Source organism: Dermacentor andersoni, chromosome 2 (genome assembly GCF_023375885.2).
Source record: "Dermacentor andersoni chromosome 2, qqDerAnde1_hic_scaffold, whole genome shotgun sequence".
In the NCBI taxonomy this organism is placed as follows: Eukaryota; Metazoa; Arthropoda; class Arachnida; order Ixodida; family Ixodidae; genus Dermacentor; species Dermacentor andersoni.
In genome coordinates, this window is record NC_092815.1 from 221,494,080 (window position 1) to 221,519,961 (window position 25,882).

Sequence of the window (25,882 nt, forward strand, 5' to 3'; positions counted from 1 at the left end):
CTTTCCTGAGCTTGGGGAGCAGTATGTTGATTTGCCAGAATTCAACAAACAAACATTATTGCTCAAAATGAAATTTTCTATAATTTGGCCTCTTATGTCTGTTTTCTCGCTTCCCCAAAAACCGGAATGCGCATTAAAATCCCCAACTACCAGATAGGGTTCTGGTAATTGTTGGAACAGGTCCTCTAACTCATGAAGGGCTATTTTTAGGTGTGGTTCTAAATACACAGAGCACACCATAATCGTTTTGTAAGAGAGCAAAGTGGCTGCCACAGCTTCAAATTTAGTTTTTATTTTTACTTCACGAGCTGCAATGCCACTTTGTACAATGATGGCTACCCCTCCTGAGAGCCTGTTTGCCTGCTCTCGGTCACGGCGAAAGACTTTATATTTCTTCAGTACACTTGTATGCTGAGGACCTAAGTTCGTTTCCTGTAGGCACATTGCTACAGGAGAGAAAGAATGTATGATCTCTTTTATATCGCTAAAATTATTTAGGAGTCCTCTGCAATTTCAGTGTATTAGGAACGCCATATTGATTTTTGTGTGTGGAGTTGGGATACGTTTAATTGGTTTTCGCCCCGTGATTCGGGGGTTTTCTTTATACGCAGTGTCCAAGGAGTTCTGCCGTCCCTGTGACGTTGACGGCACGGAACCACCCTGGCTCGTCTCCATCACCTCATCAGAGGCGCTGGAGGGTCGTGCAGACTGCACGTCGGCACTTTTTTCAGACCTCCCCTCGTGGGCAGAGGCCTTGAGGCTTGCCAACTCGAGGGATGGCATAGCCTGCTTTGCGGCTGGTGGAGCAGCGTGAGCTGCTACCACCGGGGGCGAGGATGGCTCCGTCCCAGCCTCACTATGTGTGGTCTGGGCAGGTGCCGGAGGCCGGTGTGGTGGATCGCCCTGTCGTACCACATCGGCGAAGTTCATGTTCGGTTTGAGTGAAAACTTGTTTTTAACTAGGATGCGGTTTCTAGCCTCTTTGAATGAAATGTTCTCAATTGTTTTCAATGTAATAATTTCTTTTTCTCTCTTCCATGAGGGACAAGATCTGGAGTATGCAGCATGGTCTCCTTCACAGTTCGCACAGCGAGGTGCTGCTTCGCACATTTCGGAAGTATGGTCTTTGGATGCGCATTTCGCGCAGGTTTTGCGCCCACGGCAACTCTGGGAGCCGTGGCCAAATCTCTGACAGTTAAAGCAACGTCGAGGGTTCGGTATGTATGGGCGAACTGCAACTTTCGTATACCCAACTTCAATTGTCTCTGGAAGTGTGCAGCAGGTGAAAGTCAAAATTAGGTGCTTGGTAGGTAACTCTTTGTTCTCTTTTCTTATCTTAATTCTCTGAACATTGCTCACATTTTGTTCGGAAAGACCATTTAACATTTCTTCTTCGGAGAGATCCAGAAAATCAATTTCAGAAATCACCCCATGCACTGTGTTCAGCGATCTGTGGGTTGAAATTGAGATGGGGATGTCTTCAAACGACAAGATATTAGCAAGTTTGCACACTTGAGCTTTGCTTTGGATTTCTAGCAGTAGGTCACCGCTAGCAAGCTTTGTTACTTTATAGCTACTGCCTATGGCTTCTTTCAGACATCTTGCAACTGAGAACGGAGATATCTTTCTAGCCGGTTTTTCTGGCATTTCACTGTGTATCACGTGATACTTAGGGAAGACTTCTTTGGTTGTTTGGAAAAAATCAGCAGTGACATCGGTGCGCCCTCTTTTCTGAGGGCGATCTGGTTTGGAGAGAGGAGGTGCCATGGGAAAAACGTATAATTCGGCCGCGGTGCCAGCCACCCACCATGGAGCCCTACAAGGGGACGGGAGAGGAACTTGTAAGCAAGTCCTGGCCACGCCAGCTGTACAGCGCAACTATAACCAAATATGGCTGAACTCAGGACAGCTCGCCACACAAGGTTAACCCTAGCCACCCAGGAAAAAAGGGAAAATGCAAGAAGAGATGAGGAGACAGGAGAGTTGTGAGAAAGGAGACAGGAAAGTGAAAGATATAGGGGAGGACAGGAAAAGGCGACTGCCGATTTCCCCCGGTCGGGTCAGGCCGGAGGTGCCGTCTACGCGAAGCAGAGGCCAAAGGAGTGTGTTGCCGCTGCTGGGGGGCCGTAAAGGTCCAAGCACCCGGCATTGACTCAACTCCCAGGATCCCCTTTTCCCTGGACACGGCTAAGCCGCGCACGACTACACGCGGGAGGGTCCAACCCTCGTGTGCTCGGGTACGTGGTGTCGCAACACACCAAACGCCTGCTGACGCAGATGCCCCTGCGGGGTCTTGATGGTTTGATAATTTATGTAAGTGGTGATAATTTTTATGCATGCTGTAAAAGAATTATTTTTTTTTGTTTTTAATCTGCTAATGTAATGTGTTGCATTCATCCTCTGCATTGATCGCCCTATGCTTGTACCGAATGTGTATTATATTTCGCATCCAGACCCATCCACTAGCCTGTGGCTATTGGGTCCAACAGTCTTTTGCATATGCACTGTAACACCTATGATGATGATAATAAAGAAAGAAAGAAAGAAAGAAAGTTTACTGGAATAAAAGGGAACGGCACAAAGCGCACTAAGAAAAAAGGCATGGCATATGTTGAAGCTTGCGTAGCACCAGACAATGAATACTGTACTGGATTAAGAAAAAGAAGCGATGGGTAATTGCTCGCTTAGAAGACCGATAAGCATCCAGTGCGATGCTACTTGAGAAATAATGATATTGAAGCTTCGAAGACTTTAGAAGAAAAGAAAAAGAAAACACTGAATCATCGCGACGGCACAGCACAAGTCGCCGTATAGACGTCGAAGTCCCTAGCCATAACGAAATTATTTTTGAACAGCTCTGATAGTGTACATGCAACAATGGTTGCTTGCGTACGGTCAAATGCTCATATACTGTGGCATAAAGCTCACGGCACGGTGCAAAAACGCTCTCGCAGTGAAAGCGAAACATTGTGCGCGGACATGCATGCAGACGCGCAGTCGGTCACTGCAACCTGTGCGATCGCTGCATTGAAGCTTCATTCTGTGATGCCCCATTTGGTTACACAGACGTCCCACTATAAGAACATATTTCACATAGTTTTCTCTCAGCGATTGCTACCTTTAACGCAAGAAACCAGTTCAGGGGAATCGATCGTGGTGACCGCGCGCAGTCGCTTACCGTATGTAGTAGGTAAATAGATAGCGTCTGTAAACCATTCTGTGCGTTCTGTTTGTCCAAGATTATTATTTTAAAGGTAAGATGCTACTGTCATTTCGAGAGTACTTGTAAAAATGTCCAGGAGAGCTCCGGCGTAGTAGGTTTATTTGGTGCCGATAGCCAAACCTATGCGGAGCGCACCGCGTTATCCCTCCGACTACGCAAGTGAGGCGCTTCTGACAGATGGCGACTCTGTAAGCCCTCGCCCCCAATACCGATATCGTTATAGTGACGGCCCCGTCGCTACACTGTTGTTGTTAAGGTGACAGGCCCCGTCACTGTAGTGCTGATGTTAAAGTGCCGGGCCCCATCACTGTAGTGCAGATGTTAAAGTACCGGGCCCCGTCACTGTAGTCATTACCCATTAGAAATCAAATTTTTAAAGGGGCCCTGCAATACTTTTTAAATGTGGCAAATAAACCTGCCCGCTGGTAAACAATGTTCTCGCGAATATGCAGTAGGGCTCTTCACCTGCCTTATCCTTCCTGAAATTTATTGCACTCTTCATGTTTACTGAAAAGCATCGCAATGACTACTGGCTGAATAGACATTAATAGAGATGCTCTCACTAGAACAACAAAAAAAGGCCTCATGACTACAGTGGTGCCAACTAATGGTGCAGAACAATACTGCTGCTTATACTGAAGGTGAGTACAAGGGTGGCTGAGCATTGCTTTGCATCAGTGCAGCTTCAAGTGCAGTAGAGGCTGTTGATCCTTACAAAAGATTTGTTGCTTTTTAATGCCACATATTTCACGAAAAGGCTCACTTGGATAATAATGATACACTAAATTCTTTTTATTATGCTATATTGTACAGTGTGGAACAACTTTTGTCACTTGTAATGGCAACACTGGTTGGTGCGGCAAAGCAAGGTTTTTAAAAACCTTGCTGCAGTGCCCTGGAAGAGCTACATCCTTGTATGCAGAATACGTGGGCCCGGCTGCTGTGCTTCAACACAGCAAGCTAATCTGCCAATGTTCGTCATGCAGGTGTCACTTCACACGATCGTCCACCTTCTGCTCCCTTCCCTGGCTACGGTTTCTCCAGATGTCCCCCAACCGCATCCTGCTTAGCACGTCGACTACAATAGAACTGTCTTCTACCACCCCATGGATGCCAGTATCACTTCCAGACCGTTGACACCGTTCTTGTGCCTGGCAGCATCACTGTACCCAACAGAATCACTTAACTTGCGACCTTAATACTCACCGCCACCGATACCAATTCGCCCATCAGCTATAAAAGAGCAGGCGTGGACGGAGGCATTTTGTGGGCCCGGCTGCTGTGCTTCAACACACCACGCTAATCCGCTGATGTTCTTCATGCAGGTTAGTAAATCATGCAGTCTTTTTACAAAGCGTTCAAGTAATTACTTTCTCCTGCAGCTGCCAGGCCCACATTGCTGCCTTTCCAGTGTTGTGATGTTATTCGCACTTTATTGTTGTTGGCGGGTGACATCGAAACTAACCCTGGACCTGATAGTCAAGCCGCACTAAAAGAACTTAAGAGCCTATCCACAGGTCCATTCCGACTGATCACCGAGATTCAATGCCTCAAGTCTCAGTTACCAACAACTGACAAAGCAATATCCGATCTGAGCGTGCACATGACTAACCTGGAGACCCACTACCAAAACCTAGCCCCCTTGCGTACTGATATAGGAAGAGTGATGCTGCCCGTGCAGCACATACAATACAGAGGCTGGAAGCGCATCTTGATGATGCCAAGAACCATTCTCGGAGCAACAATCTCATTTTTTATGGTATTGATGAGTCTTCAGGGTCAGAGTTGTTCGCGCAATTGGAGGATGTAATCATCGACCACTGTCGCAAACATATGAGCATCACGCTTGACCCGAAAGAAATCGAGCGCATGCACCGCTTGGGCAATCCTGCAGCTAATCGTAACCGCTCCATAATAGTGAAGTTCACCTTTCATAAAACAAAAGATCTTGTTCTTTCTAACGGCTGCAAATTTAAAGGAACAAACTTCAGCGTTGGCGAGGATTTTACAAGTCCTGTTCAATTTGCCTGCAGACACCTTGCTGCATTTGCAAAAAGCCAATTGGCACCTTACTCCCTGCGCTTTAAAACTCTGTTCATGGGCAATAAGTGCTATGTTTTTGAAGAACAAACACAGAGTGTGAGAGAATTGCAATAGCAGCCAACTTGATGCAGGAAAGCCCCTTGCCCTATGGTATCGACATGAGCTAACCTTTGCTTTTCCGTAATCTTTGCCAACGCACGCAGCTTCCTTCCTAAGTGCGATATTTTGTCTAACATCATGTTGTCGTCTAACAGTAATTTGCTCATAATAACTGAAACCTGGCTGACTGACGATATTGTCACCCAGCTATTACAACTAAAGCAGTTTACCACCGACAGATTGGCAAAAAAAAACGTCTGCCTTTAGCGATGGCTGGTCCTCGGAGAGCGTGCGCGCAACCATGAACTTCGTCGTTCTCGCCTTAAGGGTACCATGTCATCACGTGCAAACTTATTTCGCGTCATTGCTCCCCTCTCAAAAGTGACCAGCCCGGTCGCTTCAAGGGCAGCGGGAACGCACTATGGGCAAGCAACCTGAAAAGACAAAAAAAACCCATACAGGAATGTACACAATGCTGAAGCGGCTTGTGAGGGTTGCTTATCCCTCGCGTGCGTAGTACGACTTCATCCGTACTACGTGGACGACTTCAGCACGGGGACGGCATAGGTTCGAACCAGGATCAGAGCTTTGGGGCACCACCTTGTAGTTCACATCACTGAGGCGGCATACAACTTCATAGGGGCCAAAATAGCGGTGCAACAACATCTCTGAGAGCCCACGGTGTCGGATAGGTGTCCATACCCACACGTGGTCGCCTGGTAAGTACTGGACATTCCGTCGGGTCTGGTTGTAACGGTAGCCGTCGGTATTCTGCTGGGTGTGGACGCGATTCCGAGCAAGCTGGCGAGCTTCCTCAGCTTTCTCGACGAAATCTTCAGTGTTGTCATTCCTTGTGGTTCCGTGGTCTACCACATGGCGTCTAAGGGGGTTGTAAGGCGACGTCCGTAAACAAGCTCGAATGGTGTAAACTCGGTGGTCTCCTGCACAGCGGTATTGTAAGCAAACGTGACGTATGGCAAAATTTAATCCGATGTTTTGTGTTCCACATCAATGTACATGGAGAGCATGTCGGCTAATGTTCTGTTTAGGCGCTCTGTTAAGCTGTTAGTTTGGGGTGATAGGCTGTGGTCTTTCGGTGGTCGGTGTGCGTCAGTGTGACGACTTGTTGCAATAACTCCGCTGTAAACGCTGCACCGCGGTCAGTAATGAGTACAGCGGGTGCACTGTAGCGAAGCACGATGTTGTGGACGAAGAAGCTGGTGACTTCAGCAGCAGTTCCCCGCGGCACAGCTTTCGTCTCCGCATAGCGAGTTAAATAGTCAGTTGCCACGATTATCCGCTTATTTTGCAAGGATGACGTGGGGAACGGCCCAAGAAGGTCCATTCCCACTTACTGGAACGGCGCCGGAGGCGGATCCAAAGGCTGAAAGATGCCGGCAGGATTGACGGGTGGAACTTTACGCCTCTGACAGTCACGGCCCGTTCGCACATAGCGCTTAACCGACGAAAATAGGTGTGGCCAATAGTATTTTTGCCGTATGCGCGCTAATGTCCTCGCGAAGCCTAAGTGGCCGGCACAGGGATCGTCGTGACACGCCTGTAAAACTTCCTCGCGCAGTGCCGTCGGAACGACGAGAAGGAACAGTTGTCGCGGTGTCATCAAAATGCGCCAGCACTGGAGCGGATTGAAGGCGTTTATGCATTCGGTGAAGGCCTGCTCTTGGTCTTCCGTCCACGCAAAGGGCACATCTTGTCGCGTCAGTCTCGTGAGCGGTTCAGCAATCCTTGAGAAGCCTTCAACGAAACGACGGTAGTAAGCGCAGAGGCCCAGGAACCGCTGAACAGCCTTTTTGTCTTTAGGACGAGGAAACTCGGCAACGGCAGTGAGTTTTTCTGGGTCTGGTCGTACCCCTTGAGAGCTGACCACGTGGCCTAGAAACTTGAGTTCCTGGAAGCCACAGTAACATTTTTCAGGCTTGATGGTGAGGCTGGCCTTGCATATTGCGGTAAGGACACTTCGTAGCCGGGCGGGATGATCATTGAACGTGCTGGAAAACACACCAACGTCGTCTAGGTACACTAGACAGGTCTGCCACTTTAGTCCAACGAGTACAGTGTCCATCATTCGTTGGAACATAGCAGGAGCGGAACAGAGACCGAAAGGCAGCACTTTAAATTCGTACAGCCCATCGGGAGTCACGAAGGCAGTTTTTTCATGGTCACGCTCGTCCACTTCGATTTGCCAGTAGCCTGACCTTGGTCTAACAAAGTAAAGAACTGACCATGACGCAGACGGTCCAAAGCGTCATCGATCCGTGACAGCTTGGGAGGATAACGAAATCCCCGAGGTACGTAAACCCACGAATGCGCACTCGCGCTGTGCATCTTCCTACCGGGGTTAGCAGATGGCCTCCTGCAGTGCGAATCTGCGACCCAGTCCACTCGGTAGAAACTTTCTTCAGCTTGCAGGCAAGGTCCATGCTCATAACTGAGGTGTCCGCTCCAGTGTCGATTAACGCTGTTATTTCTTCGTCGTCTATGGTGATGGGAATGTTCGACGTTACTACCTCTCGTAAGGTGTGTGACTCTGTCTGTAGGTCTGCGTCGTTCTGTTTTCGTCGTTGTTGTCGTAGTGGAGGAACTTCCGTACGGTCGTCGTCAGCGGCCGCACCTCCGGAGGTCGCTGAACTCAGTTTTCCCGACCCACTGTGCTAGCCGAGCGGCGTCTCAGAGCGCCACGAGTAAAGGCTTGGCTTGGTGATGGTGACCTGTAACGAGCAGGAGACGATGAGCGGGGCTTTTGCCATCGCTGATCAACATTGCGATGATTCGCGATGAAACTCTCTATTTCCGGCGACCACTCACCAGGTCGTGGACGAGGTGCATTCGGCGAGAATCCACGGAGCCCCACATGACGATAACGACACATTCTGTAGATGTGTCCAACTTCGCCAAAATGAAAACAAAGGGGCTTGTAGTCTGTGGTGCGCCGGACGTCGCTCTTCCTAGTCCTTGCTTCGGCGATGTGCGGTGGGCTGCGAGGCGGCCTGAAGCTTACGTCCATTTGTTGAGTGGGGTGTACCATGCTGCACGCACTTGAGGGTGGCGGACGGTGTACTGCTTCAGTGTAACTCATTTCGGCGTGCGGTCCCTGCTGTGTTGCCTCGTACTGTCCAGGAATATGGACGGCCTGTCGGACCTTGGCGTGCACCATTTCCGCAATGGAAAGTTGTCCCACAGGGGCAGTGGTCGTCCGCATCTTCTGCAGTTCCTCCTTGACGACTGCCCTGATGAGTTCTTGCAAGGCGCCAATGTCGTTACCGAGCTCCCTTGAAATCATGGCGTCGCGGTTGTTTTGCCTGGACCGCTGTTGAAGGGCCTTTTCCATAGTAGTGGCTTCGTCATGGAACTCTGCAAGTGTCGTCGTCGGATTTCGAATGAGGCCAGCAAAGATTTCCTCTTTGACGCCGCGCACGAGATGGCGCACCTTCTTTGTTTCAGTCATAGAAGGGTCCGCACGTCTGAAAAGCCGATTCATGTCTTCTACATGCGCCGTCACTCGCTCGTTCGGGCGTTGAATTCTTGCCTCCAACGCTAACTTTGCCCTCTCCTTCCTGTCCGCCCTGGCGAAGGCATTGAGGAACTGCCGACGAAATTCTTCCCATGACGTCAGTGTCGCCTCGTGGTTCTCAAACCATGTTTTCGCGGAATCCTCACGAGCGAAGTACATGTAGCGTAGCTTACGCTCATGGTTCCAGCTGTTGAGGTTGGCAACCCGGTCAAAATGGTCAAGCCAGTCGTCGGCGTCCTCTGAAGCACTTCCGTGGAACAGATTCGGCGTCCGGATGTGGTTGACGACAACGTGCGATGCTGCAGGAGTGGCAGGAGGTGGTTGGTTCGTCATTCTAGTTCGTTCGGGTAGCAAACCGTGCTGTGGCTAGAGTTCCTGGAGACGTCGGCTGGCACGTACGTGCACAGGGGTAAGCTCGGTTGAACTACTCGCCAGGCTTAGGTCTGAGGTATGCTCCGGAGATCTTAACATCGACCGTACCCCGCACTTCCACCAGAAATGTCATACAGCTATTACAACTAGAACAGTTCTACCACCGACAGATTGGAAAAAAAAAGTCTGCCTTTAGCGATGGCTGGTCCTCGGAGAGCGCGCGCGCAACCACGAACTTCGTCGTTCTTGCCTTAAGGGTGCCGCGTCATCACGTGCAAACTTATTTCGCGTCAATATTACCGATATCAAGGTTCTTGCTGACTTGCAGAATTTCCGCCTATGCTGAAAAGACTGCGAAATCTCACGAGGTGGTAGTGTGCTAATCGCCATGCATCATCATTTATCGTGCTCCCTTGTAACCATTGAGACTGACTTGGAAATAACAGCTAATCTGCCGTGCTTCACCGCAGACTGTTCTCTTGGGCGTTTGTTAGAGACCACCACATAACACTCCTGATTTTTCGCATAAACTTAATAACATCTTGAGCAAACTTAGTGAAAAACACCCTAATGCAGAGATCCTGCTTTCTGGTGACTTTAATTTTCCGCAAATCAACTGGACTAACAATAGTGCTTCAATCATAGGGAATTATGCTGCTAAAGAATTTGTTAATGTGTGTCTTAATTTCAGTCTAACTCAACTTGTGCTAGAGCCTACGCATGTTACAAAAGACACATCTAATATACTTGACCTTATACTAAGCAGCCATCCTGACAGTCTATGATTCATAACTTACCTCCGTGAGGTAAGCGATCACAAAGTAATTCATGCCACCTTCACCTTTCAATCCATGCGACAACAAAAAATCCAACAAAACTATATGCCTATATGATAAAGGGAACTACAAAGCTATTAATTAAGAGTTAGATGACTTCTTTTCAACCTTTGGGACATTATTCCACATGCACTCACCTTAAGAAAACTGGACACTATTTACAAACAAAATTAATTTACTCATAAACAAACACATATTAAGAATAACTATGCACACCAATCAAAATAAGCCATGGTTCACCAGAGCTCCAAAAAACTTGAAAACCAAAAGAAATGTCGCTTCCAGCTAGCCACGCGTCTTAGAAACACCGAGGCATGGTCAAAATACTACATGGCAGAGAACGTCTACCTCAGTGCCGTTCACCACTGCTAAAAAATCTTTTTTATAACGACGACCTACCCCAGCTACTAACTCGAAATCCTCGGCGCATTTCTGACGCAATTCTGGTGCATTTTAAATCCCCAAGAACCTCGTACTATCAGCGACACCATCACCGACACCGACAGCAGGCGACACCGTCACGGACGCCGAGTACACTGATATATTCAACACAGCATTTCTTTCCGTGTGTACAAAAGAAACTACCACTCCAGACTTTCCTCTACCTACTAGCATAACATCGCATATTCCACCCATTGTATTTTCGATAGATGGTATACTATCAATCATTAAAAAAAGAATTTATTATGTAGTTCTTCTGGTGTGGACAAAATTAACCCGAGGATCCTAATGAATACTAAGCATATATCCGCGGCATGTTTCACTCTGTTGTTCTCGCAATCATTGTCTACAGGTGCCTTACCGGTGATTGGAAACTGGGAAAGGTCGTTCCAGTAGTCAAAGCAGGTAACAAAAACTCCCCCATAAACTACCGCCCCATTTCATTAACTAGCGTTCCTTGCAAAATCATGGAACATGTCATATACTGGCATATTATGAACTTTTTTAGACTCTGTAAACTTCTTTTATCCTTCTTAACATGGTTTTCGTAAAGGGCTTTCATGTGAAACATAACTAGCTATCTTCCTTAATGATCTCCACGTTAATCTTGATAACATTCAAACCGATGCCATCTTTCTATATCACTCTAAAGCTTTTGACACAGTGCCTCATAACCGCTTGCTAATAAAATTATCCAGATTGAACTTGGACCCTCACGTAGTACAATGGATAACATAATTCCTCACTAATCATTCCCAGTTTGTCCTTGTCACCTTGTCAATAACTTCTCCTCTGAACCCCTCCCTGTCACTTCACGTGTCCCTCAAGGCCCAGTCTTAGGACCGCTTCTTTTCCTAGCATACATTAACGATCTTCCGCTGCATGTATCTTGTCCTATTCGCATGTTCGCTGACGACTACTATATGATTTATCGTACTGTGACCAGCATCTCTGACCAAACATCTCTCCAGAATGACCTTAATAGTGTGCATGACTGGTGCAACCGTTGGCAAATGACCTTGAAGCCTAAGAAGTGCAAATTTATTTCGATTTCCCGCCGTTGTTGTCCTTATCTCTCTACTCACACAATTGCAAACACCCCAGTAGAATCAGTTCTAGCCTATAAGTACTTAGGCGTAACCTTGTCCCACGACCTTTCCTGGAATGCGCATGTGACTAACGTAATTTCGTCAGCGAACAAGACCCTCGGGTTCATGAAGCATCATCTTCGTCATGCTCCACAGCACGTCAAACTACTCGCATACAAATAATTCGTCAGACCACAACTGGAATATGCCGCCGCCATCTGGAACCCTCATCAAACATATATCATCAATGCACTCGAGTCAGTTCAGAATCGTGCGACCAGATTCATAGATTCTTCACATTCATATAACATCAGCATTTCACACTTAAAGGCAGAATCTAGCTTGACATTTCTTGCTTTTCATCGCTGTATCGCCATGCTCTCTCGTTATCCCAAATTTTTTTACAGCTCGCTAAACCGCCCACCTTACATCACGCCATCATCTTCATGCATGTCACAGCGCACCAGCCCTTAACTCCAAGTTTCTCGTTCTCGAACGGTCATTTTTCAATCTTCTTTTTTTCCTCAAGCTGCCAAAGACTAGAATGACCTACCTTTCAATGTTGCTGCCATCACCCATGTCATTCACAATTTCTAGAAACTGTTCAAACTTGTATTTCAATGTAACATCTGCCTTTTTTTATGTCCACATGTTAACCACCCCTTATGTAATACCCCAAATGGGGTCTTTAAGGTAATAAAATGAAATGAAAGGAGAAAAGGGTGTTATAAGCTTAGCACTTATCAAAAAAGCATGTTTCCTGTATGTAATTGTCTGTGTCTTTCATGGCCAGTAACTTTTTAAAGTGTGAGCTGCATTGCCTTTTGAAAAACTTAAGCTGTTTGTGGCCTTGCTGCAACATTACATCCATCTTATTTGGTGTTTGCATTTTGACACTTGTTGTAAAAGTGCATAAACACTGCATGAGATTAAACAGACACTAAAATTGCTTACACATAGCAGAGGATAAAAAAAGAAAACTGTACGCACTGCATTTAGTTGTACAGTTGAACCCGTTGAATTGTCAATTAGAAATAAAATGAATGGGCACCTGCCTGTCCACTGCTTGGCGTGCATGTGCAAGCCGATCATGAAGGAAGTAAAGATTTTGTGCTGCTGCCGAGATAGCCGAACCAGAGAGCTACTCGAGGTGTACCATATTAGAAAGAAGGGACAAGAATGTGTCAGTGACACGTCAGTTTATTTACACAACAGTGAGATGAGGTTTATTGACGAGCATAGGTAGGTCGCGTTTTGCTTATACAAGGTTTTACTTTTCTTTTATCTTGCCTTTGTTCGCGCACGCGCAGTGGTGTATGTTGGGGGTGTACTTATATGTGGTCGTTGTGGAATAAACATTAGTTGCAAGTCTGCGCCCGTCCATGTCCCATGCTGTCTTTGTGGTTCGTTTGTTCACGCAGTTAAACAATGTTCGCTAATATCTACCAACTCACCCAACAACAAGTTCTTCTAAACTACATGTGTTAATCTATGGGGAAAGGTGGGGAAAGGTGACGATTGGTGACGCTTTCTATGAAGGTGGATGGACAAGAGATGGCAGCGGTGTCGCCCGGAAGGCCATTCCAGTCAGCAGCTGTATGAGAAAAAAATGATGTAGAAAAGGTAACGGTGCATGCACGTGGGCCCGCGACTTGAAGAGGATGACCAGTGCGATTAGATATGCGCGTTGGTGGAACAATGTATGGCAGGATACCCATTGAGCTAATAAAAAGTTTATAGAATAAAGAAACACTGGCGATACGGCAGCGACATGAGAGAAGGGGTAAATTAGATTCTAATTTTAGTGATGACACACTTACATCATAAGAATACGAACGATGAATGAATCTAGTGGCACGGTTTTGAAGTGACTCAAGAGCGTCTTGAATATAAGCTTGTCGCAGGTTCCAAATCCGTGAAGCATATTCCAATTTTGTTCGCACGAGATTATAAGTGGACTTGCCCTTCAAAACAAGCAAAAATTAATGTCACCGAAGCTATCAGCGGCAGTTACAATTCTACACCATCTGGGCCCGAAAATAGTATTTTTAGTATTTTACTTTCTGTTCCTGACACTTTACCGCATCTACCTGAACGTTTTCATTAAAAATGGTGCCCGGCTGGTTCCAATCATATGTCATTTGAATACTGTGAGCGCAGTGGCCATTTTTTCTTCAAGAGCTTGTTATACATTTAGCTATCAGCAGGACAGGAGTAGATGATAGTGAAGCATTCTAGTTGGCTGGAAGCAGAAACTGCTGTGGCATACAGGCTTGCCATAACAGCTGCAGCGTCAGCTGCACGCATGCCGAGAGGAACCAACTTGCGCATTTTGTTATTTTCCTCGAAAAAGTAAGAGGTTTGAAAGGTTGAATACCATCACCATGTTTATTGGCAATGACGTAAACAAAGCTTTGATGAACCCCGATCTCCCGATAATGGTGTAGTAACAGTAATGTTTGCCGACTTCAAACGAGAGTGCAGCTATGGCTATGATGATGATGATGATGATGATGATGATGATGATTTATTGCCATCCCCTTTGAAACAATGCGGGGGAAATCGTCACCTATCCCGCTTGAGTTACTCAGGTATGCTATGGATGGATGGATGGATACAACTTTCTTGTACGTCCGGCAAGGTTTAACGCGACCCGGGCTCAGGTCTCCCACGGGGGAACGTCAAGGCCCTGCCTCAACGCAGCCTCACGGGCTTGCTGGACTACCCACATCTGAATTTCGAGGTCTGAGCTGCTCAATGCTTTTCTTTCAAGCAGTCTTGTGTATACATTTCTTTAATCTTCTCTATCTACCTTGTACCACTGCCGATGCCTGTAATGGACCCGGTCATATCAGTCTCTTCCCTGCTTTTTTTTTCCACCTATACTCTAAACACCTCTTCCTTGTCTTGACTGCTGACCAGTTGGTATTTCCACCTACTTTAAACCGAAGCGCTTCTGGAAGTTGTACATTACGTACTGGTCTGCCTGGGTGAATGCCACCGCATTCCAATCAGGATGCGCTGAATGGTTTTGCTGCAGCATACACATGCCTCAACTAATTGTGAATGTTTGCTTTGGTATGTACTTGTGCTTAGGCAACCAGCTCGAGTCTCAAATAGCGTGGCACTTCCCTTCATTTTATTGTAAAGATTTTCCCTTCTAATTTCTTATTTCCAATTCTTGTTAATCTCCATGGTCTTTTTAATTTCCATTCTTTGCATCCAATTTGCAGTCTCTGTTTATCTCACTTTCCTTCTGATTACTCCTGGTTGTCTATCTACACTTTCAATTACCCGATACTTGGTTGCCAACTTCCTTGACTTCTTCCTCTGTTCTGTGTCCACACTTTTTAGGTACAGATACTTGTGCACTTTAGCCACAAATTTATTTTGATCCATCTTCAAAACTAATTTTGCTCTTCGCTTGTCCGACTTCAAATGAAGCCCAACCCATTTGTTACCTTGCACTGCCTCATTTGTGGTTTTGCCATATGGGCTCCCAAAGCCAACCGGCTCACCGATTTTTGGCTAACTTCCAATCCCGACAAAATATCCAATTTTAGGCACAGAATCGCATTTGCAAACAACAGTGCTGGCACCACGACTCCTTTCCAGATTCCACGCACCACCTTATGTGACTCCAACTAAATGCTCGCCCCCTAGTGGCCGCACCAAGAAACAGCCAATCCAGGTTCAAGCTTGAAGTGGAAGAGGGCATCCTATCATAACTTGTGCTGAATGCCTCGTAGTTCTCAAATCGTCGTGATGCAGCTGCACACAAGCCCAAAAATGAAAAAATATGGACGTCGAAAGACTTGTTGTGTACCATTATGGGTGTCATCACGGTGGAAAGACATCAATGCATGATTTCATCTTTTCGTGAAAGAAGCAGACGACGCGCTCCGGACAGCGACTTGAATGAGAAACTTCACATTTGGAAAAAGGGAAACACTTCATTCAGGACTTCTTTCTTCCCGGTGCGCAGAACATTGCTTTCAACATCTTTCTCGCATTTCAAATTGCGGAGTGTGCTTTGTCTAGGCAGGCGCTTTAATAAGTTACAGTGATGTACATTAAGCTTCATTTGGTTTTGTTCGTTGATTGGCAACTCCAGAATCTGCTACTTGAGCTGGCAACACCGTCCAAATAAACAAAAATGGCTATGATATCTAGGTTAATGGTGGCTCTTTCACTTGGTGCTGTGGTCATGTTACTTTTTTGTGGCATCGAATAGATCTTTTACGGAAGCCAAAATAATAATTGCAGCCAATCACCTTATTCTGATCGGTCTCAAGGATTTGAGTGACGAAATTGCAGGAATAGCTGTGCTGTGCGTCCAGCCTGCCCAGCGAGCCACATCAGACCACTTTAAAGACAAAGAGCCTTTCAAGCAAGCCAGAGGTTTAAAAAATGGAGGTGTTTGTGCGTAGCAGGCCTTGTTCACGGGGTTGCTTAACTGCTAAAGGTATGATACTTGACCGTTTCTGACCTTCATGGGCAACTCCACACTGAGACTCGTGTTGCGGTATATCACATATAGCATCTCAGAATGTATAGGCAGTAACGTCTGTTGTGCTTTTGGAAGCTATATACAGATATTGTGCACTGATAGAATGAAGCTAAAAACTGTAAAATTACTTGGTCGGTGTGTCTTGGGTTAAAAAAGAAAGTGAGAGTTCCGTTTCTGAGTCAGGGTGCAACTTCTTTTTATAGTTAGCTGATACGGGCGTCCAAGTCCAACCACTGGCGCTTCTCCGTGCTCGCAGTACGCAGTGTTTGAGGTAGGGCACGGGCTCAGGAACACAGCAGACACCTGCCGCCCATAGAAATTCTCAAACACAGTGAAACATGAAAAGTGATTAGGTAACAACCAATCGATCTAAGTTGAGTTTCCTCTAACAGGTTTTCAAAAATTTAGCGAAGATTTTTTTTTGGGCAAAGTCACTTGTATTAGTGTAAATGCATGACTTGGAAGCGAACTCAACCAGTTGTAATGGAATGTTAGTGTGTGCACAGTGTCGGAAAGCAAACTAGCCACACTGTGCACAGGTGGAAAGAGCGCTGTTTGCTGTTGCTTCTAAATTTTTTGTGAGCAAATAAACTGGCAGATCACTGCATTGAATGAGAAAACAGCACCTTCTGCTTGTACTGCAAAACTAAAGCGTGCTGTGAAAGCGATATGTCACTTCGCAGCATAGCATGCGTCATGATCAACTTCAGACCTTCTGAGGCAGTTATCATTCCTGCTACCATGCCTGCAGACAAGAGTACATCACAATAATTTACCAAAGCGCTTGCCTCAACAAAGTACCCTCCACAATTCGAAATGCCAACGGGATATTTAAAATAAACATAAAGAATGAATGGTCTACCTGCTTGGAATAAAGAAGTCGACCCGAGTGAAGCGCTTTGACACTTGTATATTATCAGACACCTTTTCCCCATGTGGTAGTTTCTTAACCAAGTCGCTCTCCGAAGCACGTCATCTGCTTTTTTCTAGAAACGATGAAATCATACCATGCTGGCTTTCCACCATGATGACACGCATGATAGCACACAGCAAAAGTTTTTCGACATCGGCCTTTTCTTCATTTTTGGGCTTGTGAATGGTGGCAGCATGACGATTTGAGAACAACGAGGCATTCAGCGCTTGCCGTGACAGGATGCCCCCTTTCGCTTCAAACCTGATCCTGGATTATCCGCATCTCGGTGCGCCCACTAGCTAGTGAGCATTAGTGTTACTATTGCTTTAAGCAGCAAGAATATTCCTGCTAATGTATTTTTGTCTACAGGCACAGTAGTAGGAATGACAACTGCCTCAGAATGTCTGATGTTGATCATGAAACATGTTAGGCCACGAAGTGACACATTGTTTTCCTAGCATGCTTTAGTTTCGCAGTACAAGCAGAAGGTGCTGTTTTCTCATTCAATGTGGTGCACACACAATGGTGCACACACCAACATTCCATTACAACTGGTTCGGTTTGCTTCCAAGTCATGCATTTACACTAATACAAGTGACTTTGCCCGAAAGAAAATCTTCGCTAAATTCTTGAAACCTGTTGGAGGCAAATCAACTTAGTTTGATTGGTTGTTATTCCCTTTTCATGTTTCGCCGAGTTTGAGAATTTCTACGGGCAGCAGGTGTCTGCTGTATTCCCAAGCCTGTGCCTTACCTTGAACACAGTGTACTGTGAGCACAGAGAAGTGCCAGTGGTTGGACTTGGACACCCATGTCAGCTAACTATAAAAAGAAGTTGCACCCCAACTCACAAACGGGTGGCTATGGTGTTGGGCTGCTTTGCACGAGGTCGTGGGATCGAATCCCGGCCATGGCAGCCGCATTCCGATGGGGGCAAAATGCAATAACACGCATGTACCTAGATTTAGGTGCACGTTAAAGAACCTCAGATGGTCGAAATTTCCGGAGTCCTCTACTAAGGCATGCCTCATAACCAGATAATGATTTTGGCACAAAAACCCCATAATTTTTTAACTCACAAACAGAGATCTCATTTGTTTTTATACAGACACACCGACCATGTAACGTTACAGCTTTTAGCTTCATTCTATCAGTGCACAATATCCGTATATAGCTTCCGAAAGTACGACAGGCATTACTGCCTATACATTCTGAGATGCTATATGTGATATACCGCAACACGAGTCTCAGTGTGGAGTTGCCCATGAAGGTCGGAAACGGTCAAGTATCATACCTTTAGCAGTGGAGCAATCCCGTGAACAAGTTCTTGCACCTTTTGGAGGCCTGATACGCACAAACACCTCCATTTTTTTTTTACCTCTGGCTCGCTTGAAAGGCTCTTTAACGTGGTCTTGTGCGGCTCACTGGGCAGGCCGGATGTTTGCATGCACAGCACAACTATTTCTGCAATTTTGACACTCAAACCCTCACCACAGGGCAGCATATTGCTTTCATAGCATGCTTTAGTTTAGTGGTGCAAGTGGAAGATGCTGTTTTCTAATTCAACGCGTTGAGTTGACAGTTTATTTGCTCCTAAGAAATTTAAAAGCAGCAGCGAACAGTGCTCATTCCAGCTTTGGAGTGTTCGACCTGCGCACAGTGCCGCTAGTTTGCTTTCCAACACAGTGCACACACACTTACATTCCATTACAACTGGTTCAATTCGCTTCCAAGTCATGAATTTATGCTAATACGAGTGACTTTGCCCAAAAGAATATCTTCGCTAAATTTTGGAAACCTTTTGGAGGAAACTCAGCTCGGTCTGACTGGTTGTTACTCACTTCTCGTGTTTCACTAGGGTTTGAAAATTTCTACGGGCAGCGGGCGTCTGCTGTGTTGGCAAGCGCCCGAGCCCTACCACGAACACTATGTACTGCAAGCGTGAACAAGCACCATTCATCAAACACAGACGACCTTATCACACATATCAGCTTACTATAAAAAGAAAGGTGTAGCCCCAACTCACACATGGAACTCTCATTTGCTTTTATACCAAAATACACTGACCAGGTAATGTTACAGACTTATAGTAAAACGCGCTGTTGGGCTAGTTGGTGCAATGCATTAAGATAAAACCAGCCTCTTTCCTGTCTTCTTGTATGTTTCCTGTGTGCACCTTTCTTTGGATGGTTTTTTCTTAATGTTACAGTGCAGAATCTGCAGTGCAGCTTCTGAAAGCAAGACAGACATTACTGCCTATATATTGGGAGGTGCTATATGTGATATACTGCAGCATGAGTTGCCGTGCGGAGTTGCCTGTGAAGGTCGAAAACAGTCGAGTACCAAACTTGTACCAGTGAAGCAACGCGGTGAACAAGTGCTTGCACATTTTTTAGGCCCGTTACACACAAACACCACCATTTTTTAAACCTCCGGTTCGCTTGAAAGGCTCTTTGTCTTTGCAAAATATATCTGGTGAAACTTGCTGGGCAGGCCAGACGTTGGCACACACAGCACAATGATTTTTGCAGTTTCGTAGCAGAAATCCTTGAGACCAATCAAAATAAGATAATCAGCCGCAAGGACCGTTTTGGCTTTAACAAACACCTTGATTTGACGTCACGAATGAGAAATGCATGAGCGCAGCACCAAGTGAAAGAGCTGCCTTGAACATGGATGTTGTAGCCATCCTTGTTTATTTGGATCACAAGTAATGGATTCTGGAGTTGCCGATTGTATGCGATGCTGCATGGAGAACTACGCAAAAACTAATGTGCCACCATTGTGGCTTCCACCATAGCACCGGCGCATGCTGTTGCGGAGGCCACAGCCGATGTTGTGCCTTGCCTTGAAGCATGCTAGAGACATGCCTTGAAAGCATGGTTACCCTAGCATGCCTGAATGCGTTGAAAGCAAGTGACTTCCCTCGCGGCTTGTGAAACCATTCATTATATCTGTGCACAGTTGCATGAGGCAGGGTCGGAAAATTGTAAATACAGTGAAATGTGGTTGTTATAACCGATAAATAGTTATATCTCAGATCGTTATACGTGGGTTCAACTGTATAGCATTTCATAAAACGTTTCACATAGGCTCGAACATGTGCATTAGATTCAATAAAGTTTTTCGTCATCAGCCTTGGATATCGCGAATAGACCAGGGAAGGCTGCTACTGACAGGTAACACTCACACTGTACAACTTTATTAACTCACACACATATAACACATGAACCTGCTGACCAATTTATCAAACTCATTGTTACATTCTGCATTGTTGGACCTCACAAGTAGCTTGTGCCTTACTCAGTGCGTCGAGTCCCCAACCAGAGTTACTGCTCTGTCATCCAACACCCTCGATCTCTTCTTCACAAATTAAGCTGATCTGGTGTCTCCGCCTATCTGTGTTCCCGATATCAGAGACCATGCTGTCGTTTTAACCAGCATTTCTTATCCACACCAAAATAGAGCTCGGCTTACTCCAAAACTGACATACTTTTACGATCAAGGAAACTATAGAGCAATGAACAGTGAATTAACTGATTTTCTTCCAGCTTTCTCAGAGGTTTGCTCAGAAAAAGATGTTAACATTGCTTGGAGCGTACTGAAAGATAAAATACTTGTACTAATTTCGGAGCATATACCATCAACATTTCTAACTGCCAAACGTCGGAAAGATATACCATGGATCACCCCTGAAATCTGTCAACTCCTTAGAACCTCAGGAAATGCAAAATGCCAGTCACTTTTGAAAAATTATTTTCTGTCCAGCAAATTTGTAAATCGAAAATTAGTGAAGCAAAGCGTCATTTTTTCAGTACTTTAGATGCAAAGATTGGAAACAACAAGAAAATTAAATGGAAGCTTGACAAAAAAACCAGGAAAGAGAAAATTGGTATACAGTGCATCACGTCTGACAATGGCACGATAACAAATGATGAATTGAAAGCCACTGGTTTCAGCAACTATTTCAGGTCCACCTTTTCTGCTAATTCAGCGATGAACAATATTCCTTTACCAGCATGCGCCACAGTTCTTCGGGAAATGCCCGACATCACTGTATCAATTCATGATATTTTTCAAATCCTTACCAGCCTAGACACAAAGCGACAGGTCCTGACGGCATACCCAATCGCGTGCTGAAAGAATGTGCTAGCTCTCTTAGCAATCTTCTTACAGTGTATATGACGTCATTATCTGAAAGAATCATGCCGGACGAATGGAAATTTGATCATGTGGTTCCTGTCCATAAGAAAGGAGCAAAAAATAACTTGGAACAGTATCGCCCAATTTCTCTCCTATGTGGCGCTTCGAAAATTATGGAACACATCGTATACAATGACCTAATAAGGCACCTGAATTTGCAAAGCCTTCTTTTACGCAGAACAGGACAGTTTTTGCGCCAGATTTTCTTGCGACACACAGTTAACGCAATTTTCTTTTGACATAACAACTGCATTAAATCAAGGTACAGTAATACCCCATTAACCCGAAGTAGTACAAACCAGGAAAAATTTCGAGATAAGCAGATTTTCGAGATAAGTAAAGTTGCGCAAATTGCCGTGAAAAATCAAGTTCTTTAAACAAAAATCACTACTTAGCAGCTCTTCAACAACAGCTCTTCAATCACACCTTGATCCACTGGCTCCAGCACAGAGGTCACATGACATGCCATAGGGCTGCTTGACAAAGTTTATATGCTACTAGGCTCCGGCTTCATGTTCAGGGAATGCATCAGCTTTGTGGTAGGTGTGGCTAAAAGAGAAAATAAACCGAGGAACTTTAGGTGTGGCAGCATCGCGCAAATCTTATGAAACAGTCCGGCAGCGGAATTTTCGTTCCACTCTCATTCAAGATTTCAAGAAATCTGCAGTTTGGTCGAAAAATACTTCGAGATAAAGTGAAACAAATACATGGGACGTATAGGAAATGGTACGGTGCTGCAGAAAATTTTGAATTAGCCAATTTTTTTAAATATGCGAGTTCGAGTTAACGAGGTATTACTGTACTAGCATTGACTGTTTGTTTTTAGATTTCAAAAAAGCATTTGATCGGGTTCGACACGATTGTATAATACACAAACTTGGGCATTTAAAAATTCCCACTGACCTAATGAACTGTAATTAACTACTTCATAAATAGCAGACACATAACAGTGGTAAATGGATGTTGCTTATCAGCTGTTCCAGTCACATCCGGAGTATCGCAGGGGTCTGTTCTGGGCCCGTTATTATTTCATATTTTTATTAACGATATTGCTAAAAACATCCAGTTGAACCTACGATTGTAAGCAGATGACTGCGTTGTTTACCACTCGATAAACAATCCAAGTGACAGCAAAATCCTTCAAGAAGACCTTAATAGAATTTAGAACTGGTGTGCCACTTGGTGCATGACACTAAATAAATCAAAATGCAACTACGTGTGCTTTTCTAGAAAAAAAAACTGACGTTTCCCGTTCTTACAGGCTGAATAATTCAACCATTGCGAGCGTAACAGGGGCCAAGTACCTCGGCGTTCACTTCTCAAGCGATCTTACTTGGCAGGATCACATTGCTGAGATTGCCGCAAAAGGGAATAACACACTAATGTTCTTGGCTCGAAATTTTCACCTCTGTCCTCTGGAAATCAAGAAGTTATTATACACGACATACTTAAGGCCTATTTTTGAGTATGCGTGCACAATATGGCACTCTTATCAGGACAACCTTAAATACATCTTAGAACAGAAATGAAAATACGCCTAGCGCTTTCGACGTTCGCCGAACGCCGGCGTTGTGTGTCAAATTTTTTCATAAGGTCTTTTACAACAATACTGGCATTAATAAATCAAAATACATGCTTAACCCGCATTACATATCCCATCACCATGAACACACATTAAAAGCAAGGCCAATGAAGTCAAGAACGAACTTGTTAAAGTATTCTTTTTTTCCAAAAACCATGAATGAATGGAATGCTCTGCCTGAGGACACCGTTTTTAAAACATCAAATTCAGCCTTCTTCAATGAACTGCTTGACATGTGATCAGTTCATGTGTTCTGATATTTTCTTTTTCGCATTTGCTCACGTTTGATTTTTTAGTTTTCGTGTTTATATATTTATGTATGCTCATGTATGTGTATATATGCACTTATGTACATATAGTCCTCTTACTTTCATTTTCCTTTTTTGTTTTGGAGATAGTTATGCTGCCTGCACTGAATTATTCATCACCGTGTTTTTTGTTATGTAACCTTAATTACCACTGTTTTACGTTCGTATTATTCCCCCCCCCTCCCACTGTAATGCACTCTGAGTGAATGTGGGACTGTATAATAAATAAATAAATAAACAAACAGATAGTCCTGGCACTTTTCCATCATAGTCTTTATTTCTCAAGTCAGAGGCAAATACAGATGAACCTGCATGAACTGGGCATGGCAACACAAACAACAATTCTGTGGAAGCTTCATGTTATTAGTGCTGAAGCAATGCGAAGAGAGGAACAGTACTCACGAGGATAGATCTCTGGGTAGACCAGCCGATTTGGGCACAGTGGGTAGCAGCCGAGCAGGCTTGCTTCCAACCTGCACATAATTCAAGTGAGCGGCAGCCACTTTTTGTGCAAGGTAGCTTTTTCAAACTGCTTTTAAAGATGTAAAAATAGGCAATGTCAAAGGCAACCCTTAATGAGCTTGTCAATATCTACACCTGAATGCATTGTCTTCCTATTTGTATGCTGATGATAGGTCACATGAGAAGGCAGTGACATGTATGCAAGACAACATTTTTGATTGGATATATTGCAATTAAATACATCCAATACAACCGAGCTGCCTGTTTCATCTCATGTAATTATAGCCACCACTCCAGCGTAACGCAAATGAAACTCGATCATTCCCTCCAGCCTTTAGTTCTTTGCCGTAATATCGCTCTGTTATCCTTGTTTCACAAATATGTTTATAATGCCACACAGTCGATACTACATATCCAGATCGCCTCAAACATGTCTCGCCGACTAAATAACCCCTTAAGTATTGCGCGCACGTACGGTACGACACATGCTTTTAACTTTTCCGCACTCCCTACGGCCACTCGCTTGTGGAACAATCTGCCTGATCACATTGCTTCCGAGTCAGATCAAGAATAATTTCGTCATCTCCTACACGAACATTTTTCATAATAGCACTTACAAGCCACTTTATCTCGTTTCTTGTACTTGGCAATGTACTTTGAACTTCCTGCCATGTCTTTATTTCTATTGATGCATTGCTATCACGCTCTTATGAATTGGTATATTATGCTGCGTCACATGTTCACTTGTATGCCCTGAATATATTATTACTTTTTTGCGTCTTTCTCTCAAAATATCCCTTGAAGCATTGTACTCCTTGATCTGTTCATTTTCCTGTATTTTACTTTCTAGTATTAGTTCCTTACGTTAAATTTTACTCATGTATTTTGCTTGAAGTGTGCCTTTGTGGCGTTTTATTATTTCAGTTTTTCCTTTTTCATGTTTTGATCTTTGTAGTAATGTTGATGAGCCCTGCATTGAGGCGTATCGTTTGTACTAGACTTCAGAAGGCTGATTACTCTTTTTTTTAATTTTATGCCTTGATTTTGTAGCCCCCCTTACACAATGCCCCATAGGGCCAGTTTGGTATTTTAAATAAATAAATATTATTCAACCCCAGCAAAGCAAAAGTCATTTGCATAACAATTCCACACATAAGACAAGCTGTGTTGCTCCTACTTGCTTTTATTAGAACCCATAGTTGCAGAACACAAGGGACAAAACCTGTACAAAGTGATTGCTCTAAATACAGGCAATATAATGATGATGACGCAAGGATGATGGGATTATGAAGAGTGTATGATGACGATGGCGTCATGATGACAGTATGACGAAGCAATAACGGGAAGCGCTAAAAAATTACTGCAGAACTCGTCTCATGACAGCTGTCGGTGGTATTGCGATTAGCGTTCGAGCAAGGTAGCGACACACTGTATTTATGAAGTTAGGTTTATTTAACATCTGCAGAGGTCATTCGTAGAGGTAATCTGTGGAGGACTTTTGTTTCTTCAGCTATATGCGACATAATAAGAGTCTCGCAGATTGTGCTTGAGCAATGACAACCACTTTTGAAATGTCTTAATTTATTCACTTTTGGTCGATGGTCAGCAGTCGCCATACCCGCTGTGTGCACAGTTATTAAGCATGAAATGCTTTTAGCTCCCGCTGTCGGCGACCTTCACGTGACCTTGAGCCAAAAGCTAGAGCTATTATCCAGGCACTCAAACGAGAAAGTCTGGGCTAGTTGCAAGAACAAAACGAGATCATCCAGGAAACCAGATATGACTGCACTACATGTGCTAGTTAGTTCCCATACAAGTCACAAAAAATATTGCTTCCGAGTTATTCCCAATATTTGTTCCCAATATCAATCAAAGCTGAAGCTTTATTTGTCATTTCCTATAGCGACGTTCAAAAGGCAGATATTTATTTAGCACGCTTCCAAGGCCCGAGGGCATTACAGGAAGGAGTGGTGGTTAAAAATATTTGCACAGCAAAGAGAGAAAAAATACAGTTATAACAAGTAAAAAAAAACAAGTTAGCAAAAGGTTTCATGAATGACAGTCTTGAAGTTGTGGATGTCGGCAATGGCGGCGATGGAAGCAGGAAGGTGGTTCCATTCTTTGCTAGTCTTTGGAATTAAAGATTCGCTGTAGAAATTAGTCCGACAAGATGCACACCAACTTTATAGTTATGATCTGAAAACGATGATACTTAGATGGGAGCAGAAAAAAGAATGTCTTTTAACATCGCACTATATTTATACATTTTGT

The 25,882-nt window shown here is 44.6% G+C and overlaps 1 protein-coding gene across 4 annotated transcripts in view; it reads right to left on the minus strand.

Moving 5' to 3' along the window:
- The window catches only part of LOC126539993 (tRNA-queuosine alpha-mannosyltransferase), a 121,623-nt gene that overhangs the window by 26,180 nt on the left and 69,561 nt on the right, over positions 1-25,882 (minus strand). For all 4 annotated transcript variants that reach the window (XM_055075777.2, XM_055075773.2, XM_055075776.2 and 1 more), the window contains one exon: positions 23,552-23,622. In XM_055075777.2, coding sequence (XP_054931752.2) covers positions 23,552-23,622 — 71 coding nt within the window. The remainder of the gene's footprint in view (positions 1-23,551; positions 23,623-25,882) is intronic.